The sequence below is a fragment of the Vigna radiata genome, chromosome 8, assembly GCF_000741045.1.
Source record: "Vigna radiata var. radiata cultivar VC1973A chromosome 8, Vradiata_ver6, whole genome shotgun sequence".
NCBI classification, from domain to species: domain Eukaryota; kingdom Viridiplantae; phylum Streptophyta; class Magnoliopsida; order Fabales; family Fabaceae; genus Vigna; species Vigna radiata.
In genome coordinates, this window is record NC_028358.1 from 34,271,655 (window position 1) to 34,278,256 (window position 6,602).

The 6,602-nt window shown below is 33.1% G+C and overlaps 1 protein-coding gene across 2 annotated transcripts; it reads right to left on the minus strand.

Annotated features, from left to right (window-relative positions):
• Positions 1 to 380: 380 nt before the first annotated feature.
• Positions 381 to 6,419, minus strand: LOC106770787 (uncharacterized protein At2g17340). 2 transcript variants are annotated; one of them, XM_014656586.2, is made up of 13 exons: positions 6,255 to 6,419; positions 5,794 to 5,962; positions 4,933 to 4,998; positions 4,639 to 4,705; positions 4,411 to 4,479; positions 3,967 to 4,107; positions 1,989 to 2,117; positions 1,795 to 1,881; positions 1,286 to 1,360; positions 1,129 to 1,206; positions 913 to 990; positions 765 to 827; positions 381 to 667 (listed from the first exon to the last, which is right to left on the minus strand). In XM_014656586.2, the coding sequence occupies exons 1-13, from the start codon at positions 6,400 to 6,402 to the stop codon at positions 593 to 595; spliced, it is 1,245 nt and encodes a 414-aa protein (XP_014512072.1). In that variant the 5' UTR covers positions 6,403 to 6,419; the 3' UTR covers positions 381 to 592. The 2 variants fall into 2 exon arrangements, with proteins under 2 accessions (XP_014512072.1, XP_014512073.1); XM_014656587.2 differs by having other exon boundaries at positions 5,794 to 5,987; positions 6,255 to 6,362.
• Between the last annotated feature and the right edge of the window lie 183 nt (positions 6,420 to 6,602).

Consider the following 6,602-nt stretch of genomic DNA (forward strand, 5'->3'; position numbering starts at 1 on the left):
TTGTTCTAAAAATTATGTTTTGGAAATTTTGCTTCAAAAACACATTACATTGGTTTCAGAATTATTTTATTTTTTTCTGAAAAACTTGTTTTAAAAAGCTCATTTCAGGAAGTATCATGAAGTGGAAAAGTTATTACAGAATATATTTTAGAAAAAGAAAAACGATCATTTTAAAAATTATTTGGGTGCGGTTAAAAATTAAGGAATTGCACGAAAAAAAAAAAAACAGACTTTATACAAATTAATGTTTAAGCCTTCTTTCTTGTTCCGCCTTTTCTTTTCACTAAAACTAAAAGTATTGATGTTTTGTTATATGCAAAGCAATTATCACAATACTCCAATACAATGAACTGGAAAACAGCATCGTTTGGAAGCATATATAGTTGAATCATTGAATTTATATATAATTCAATCAATTTTTGGAGTTCATGCATAAGACAAAGTTTCACGTGTCATCAAAATGAAAGTTAAGTAAAATATAAAAATGATTGCCAACCTTAAAATTTTAGGTTGAAAATAATATTAAATCTCAATTCCCAAAGTCAATGAGCACCGACCAATTGCAAATGTATAATCACTCTTCATTTAAAGTCTAAACTGCATCATATTTGATCACGCAATCATATAAACGTGACCCAAGAAATTCTGCAACCTCTGGGTGTTTGACCTATAAAATAATGATAACAAGAAAAAGAAACAAGATGCATCAGAATCAAATTTTCACTTGCTAAGAAGGAAGTAAAAAGAATGATAAAATGCATCACCATAGCCATCTTGAGGGAATCACATTTAAACTGAGCATAGAGATTTGTTTCTATTCCACGACCCTGTCAAGAGAATCAAAATTGGAGCAAGAATTGAAGAAACTAAGAACCCAAAACAGAAAGTATATATAATGAAGGAAGAGCATACCATCCCTTCTAAGATGACAAGATCTACATCGTTGGTGAGGTATGCTAGTTCCTGTGGCACCCTTGTAAGGTCAATAATCTGGAATCCGTTGAACAAAACAGGAAAGAGACATTTAATGTAATTAGTAATCAACAAGCATACAAGTCAATGAAGTGGCCATAAAGGTCAATAACTATATAGAAACTACAACTTTCCTAATATGACAAATTTTCTTACAGGTAGATCATTCCCAGAACTGGCAATTAAAAGATTTGAAGTAGAGACACCCATGAGACACCCTTCTTCATCCTTTAACTGGAAATCAACATGATGGAGTCAGGAAAGAGTTTTGTCGTATCATAAACTGCCAGAATTAATTGTTTTTTCCCCTTACCTTTGATATAATTTCAGTTAGCTCAGAGTAAGTCACATCATTGAGGGAAGGTAACTCATTAGCAGCCAATATAACCTGCATGCAAATCACATGAAATATATTGAAGCAGGCAACCGTAAGAGCTGCATGAAAAGCAATTTCAAATTCAAGCAGAACTTAAAAATGAATAAGTGCTGTTACACAAAGCTGTTAAAAACGAATCACGTCATGACCAAGAATAATTAGGAGAATCTAGTTAAAGTATTGATAATAATTAACAAAAATTTAGTTCCTTTAACTTCCTTATGATGCACAATAAATTTCAAGTATTTCAATACTTTGATACACTGTGTTCAATTATTAAAAGGCTACCACTATCCTTCCCTGTTCCTCCCCCATTTCAAAACAAAAAAATAAAATAAACCATGAAAAAAGAGAGTGAAGTAAAACTGGCAAAACTAGTTATGGTATAAGTCTTAAACTGCCTGACCAAAAAACAGACATGAAAGAGAATAAAAATGCCGGAAAACCTGACTCCCACGACGAAGGAGCTCCCTGGCAAATGGCAGAATACCCAAAATGATATCAGCACCTGAGTTATCAACAAATATGATCACCTGCCAATTTAAAACAATTAATTAGATCATTAACCCCACTTAAAATACAGAAGAAGGCATAAAATATATCATAAAACTGTCCGTTTCTACAGCCACATGATACTTGCCCTCTTCCAGGACTTCTTGCTCCAGTTCACTTTGAAAGTCTCAAGGTCATCAATAATCCAAGGTCGAGGGACAAGATTTTGACATGTAGACAAAAAAGACACTCCATCCTTGGAGAAAGCCTCCGCAAGCTTCAAGAAATTGAAGGAATTAATAGGTAATAAAAAATATATTTATCTATTGTAATAAATAATAATCCGTCTCTTTCAATTAGACTAAATTTTTTGAATAAAGTTAATTTTGAGCCATTTCTGATTTCCCACTCAAATAGGTAACCTATTGTTGTGTATAATGTTGATAGATAATAGAATGGGTAAATAATGTCATATTTCATCCTAAAACCAATTAGAATTATGCAAAGTTGTCTATACAGGTAATTATTGAAAATGTCAATTGACTGTATCCATGCCATGTGAACTAAAATATTGAAAATTAACTAAACCATACCAAAGAATGGGAGAGTGGAGCAATACAGGGTTGGTACAATGACAAAGAACAATAAGCAACTAAAACCATGAACATCTAGGTCAGTCCAATTTGTTCCAAGACTATTGGTTTTAGTTATTGACAAGTTATGAGTGAAGCTGAGTCACATTCCACGTCAGAGGCTGCCGGGAGATAATTCACTTGTGGCATGTAAGATAAGAGTTGCTAACTCATATCAGCTTGGTACAGCTTAAAGCATCAGAATGAAGGTTTCTAACGAAAGGATTTAAGGCACTGACAAAAGGGGAAAAGAACCAAGGAAGATAATGCCAAGAAGTGAGAACTACCCCCCTTTCCCTCCTTCTCTCTAGACTTTCTTCTACAACTCTAAACTTCATTCACCATAAGTCATTTCTGCATAATTCTGTTACTGATATGCATGTTTATTGCCACTTTTCCTTGAGTACTGATAATTGTGATAATAATTTGCTTTATCATATTAATTGAACATCTTTGTTTGTATTTATGCTATGAACTTTGTTCATTTGATACTGAAATCCATGGTTTAAATACCTTTTGGGAATAGAAGTGATTACTACTTATTTACCATCATTTTTTTTTGTAGAGAAATGGAAGTTTCAAGCCAAGGAAGAAGTCAATTCGGAACCTTCTTGCCTAGTGCCTAATGAGATGAACGTTGAACTCACTGGACCAGCAGTGCATTCCTAAGTGAGATAAGAAAGTTTGCACTCTTTAAAAGGCTGCTTCTTGCCCGGTGAGAGTCCACATTTTGGAAGTGAATTAAAAAGTAAAAACTTAACGTAATCCAAATGTCTAGAAGTAATTAGCTCCCCATTTCATTGGGGTTAGATGTAATGAATCACTTCAATGTGTGGTTTTTCTATTGCGATATAAATCTCTTTACAGCACTCTTTTGTTTTTCTTTATGCTTTATGCTACATTGTTTGATTTCTATGCCTTGAGTTGTTTCTAAACATTGGAAAATGTTTTAGAACTTAGTCCTCAAGATTGAACAACTTAGGGATATTGGTTCTAAACATAATTTTATATCTCTTGTTCATTCTATACACTTATCCTTCATGCAAACCTTGTTCATAAAGAACTAAGGAATTAAAGAATTAAGGCTAGAAAGTTTGGTTAGAAAATATGCATTGAGTTGAGTTCATGAAATTCATTCCAAGTGAATATTTATCTTTTTTTATGTAATATAATCTAAGGTTTGGTTTTTTTGAATGTTTCTAATTTTGCATTATCTCCACCTTTAAATTCAAATAAACCAATTTCTTTAAGTCTTTAGTTCAAATTACTAAAATTTGACACTCAACACACGCACATATTTTAGAACACAATATTTGGACTTTCTAATTTTACTACTTGTATAATTGGGTATACTTTTTAAGGAGTTGACAAGTACTATATCAACTCTTATATCAACTCCGTATTAACTGAACCTTTTCAATGCTTTTGGGATTTATTATACTGAGAATCATTATTTCTGAAGTGAAAAAAATTACACACAGAAAATCAGCATACCTGTGTTGCACCAAGATCAAATATATTCCCTGCAAAAACTCCTCTAACTAAATTTTCTAGGCGTTTCTCTTCATCTTCAATGGCATCATTAAGACGAACAACATTCTCAAATAGGGACATGGCATTTGTATTCTCTACATCCTGTACCATTCAATCAGAGAGAAATTAATAATCCCGAGCATAATAAAACAACATTGTTCATTGAGAGTCACAACTCACAAGACCATCCCCCCTCAATTGAAAACTAATGATGATAAGTTTCTTCAAATAGTTTAACATAAACTTGGCCTCCACTATGAGAAGAATGCCATTAAATTTCACTATATTAAGTGAGATGTTACAGTATTTCAACCCCATATAATCAGATATACTCATGCTTGTTTTCAACATTTTAGCAGAATAGTATTAGCCTTTAGCACACAGAATCCCATTAGTTAACCATACCTTTATTTTCTTGAAGATATCTGAGAATCCGAGTTCCCTGAGGACTTGCTCACGAAGTCTGCATAGAAGCTAGAACACCCATTCCCGCAAAAATGAAAGGAAAAATAAGACTGAAGAAATTAGATATATATGCACCAAAACAGCCGCATTTTATTATATTACTTGATAAACGCAGAAGAGGTATGGTTTGTTGTTCAAACAAAATTTCTATACAGCTAAAGAACGTACAAAGATATCAAGAGGCTCGCCTTGACCTGCGGGATCTTGCTTGAAATCTTCAAGTATTCTAGCATACCTTTTTGCAGAAAATGTATCAGGAAAATTAATTGCAATCAGAAACTACCGAATTAATTTGAATTCTTGAACTAAGAAATTACGCAAATATAACAAGAGGTGGATTTAACAGTATAAGCTTGAATCCTCAAGAAACGTTATTCATGTCAAATTTGGTTATTGAAAAAATATACATAGGTCCTTGACATGCATCAAACCTCTCTCATAGGGAGTCAGTAAGGGACCCACCTTTGAGCAAAAGTTTCAGCTTTACTTGCAGCATCAGGAACAGAAGCATCATTCTCAGCATGCTTCCTGTACCAAATCAAAACTAAAACATTATGTGATCAAGAAAAATTGAAAAATAGAATCCCTGCAATAATACAACAATCACATCTCACCAAACCAGGTAACGGCTACATTAATATTGCTTTCCACCAGTTGCTTCTATGTTTACGGTAATTAATAATGAGAAGCAGCAACTACACCGTGCTAGAAAAATTAGGTTAAGAAACACTCTCAGACTTTTAGTTATTGGAATTGAAGCATGATGGATAATACTCAAGCCCAAAGATATCAGGTTGTTGGACACACCAACAACCAATTATTCCAAACATGTGAAGTTGTTAGGCAAGGGACCACAAATGACTTTCTTATGTGTATAAGAATTTAAAGAAAAACAGAACAGAATCCGTCAACCGAAACATTAATTTGTTGCAAACTTCAGTGTTTCAGTTTTGGAGATCCATTTTCACTATCGATGACTGTGATCTCACCATTAAATGTTTACCAATCACTCTGACCCAGTACTCAGTAGATGTTTCTATTGCTTCTCAACACTACATAATAATACCTAAGGTCCGAGAACAACAATGTTTGGGATCAGTGTACCCTTCGTACAACTAAAGGGCATGCATGCAAGATATGGATTAGTAAAACGAATTGTGAACCACAAGTAAAAGTTTTTAAATTTATGAAAATAAAAAATCTGATCCACACCCCATTTTGATCTGTGGAATTATCTTCATTTTAAAAGATAAAGAATAATGAAGGAAGAAATTTGAGCCACACCCATTAATTTGTTTTGTGGGAAAAAAGAAGATAACATACTTGAAGGTGGGGATAGTATTGTGGAGGAGATTAATCCAAGATAGCTCGGTGGCAGTGGGAATGTGTGGATCGTCGGAAGGGAACCTCCAAGGAATGGTGCTTGCTGTGTATTTGTCATTCGCCAACAACGGCAATGGCACCAACTGCGATGTACCCCCCATGGCTTCCTCTGAAGATGTCAGTCACAATTATTACTGCAAATGAGAGAGATCAACTCTGAAAACAAAGGAACTCTACCTAGTCCCACACCGATTCAAGTACAAAATCAAAGATCACAGATACATTATCAGACTTCACAATGTAAGTGAGCTTTTGGTAACGTTTTTTCTTGTAACTACAAGATATTTTTATAGCCGTAGTTGGTTAGTTTTTTTTTTTTTCTCTTTTTTAATTAAAAATAAGAAATGTTTTGATTTAAAAAGAAAAAAAAAATTATAACACTATTTTGGAAGTAGGGTTACCTAATGATTTGGAGTGAACAGAAGATTTTGTGAATTGATGAATGGTCTTAGCCTTGCATGAGAGTGTAAGAGAAGAAGCATAAACATATAAGGAGATTGATGGAAGACAGTGAGTTGGTGATACAATTCCCATTGAAACTGTTAGCATTTGTGCTGTATAAAATAAACTATGGTGCACTATATTGTAAATATCAATAAATAAAATATTATTTCATTTTTAGTTTATTTTTGCATCACTGTTTAACTTATTTTTGGTTTGGTAAAAGAATCTAAAACAGTTACTTGACTTTTTCTTAGACTATATTGTAAATATCAATAAATAAAATATTATTTCATTTTTAGTTTATT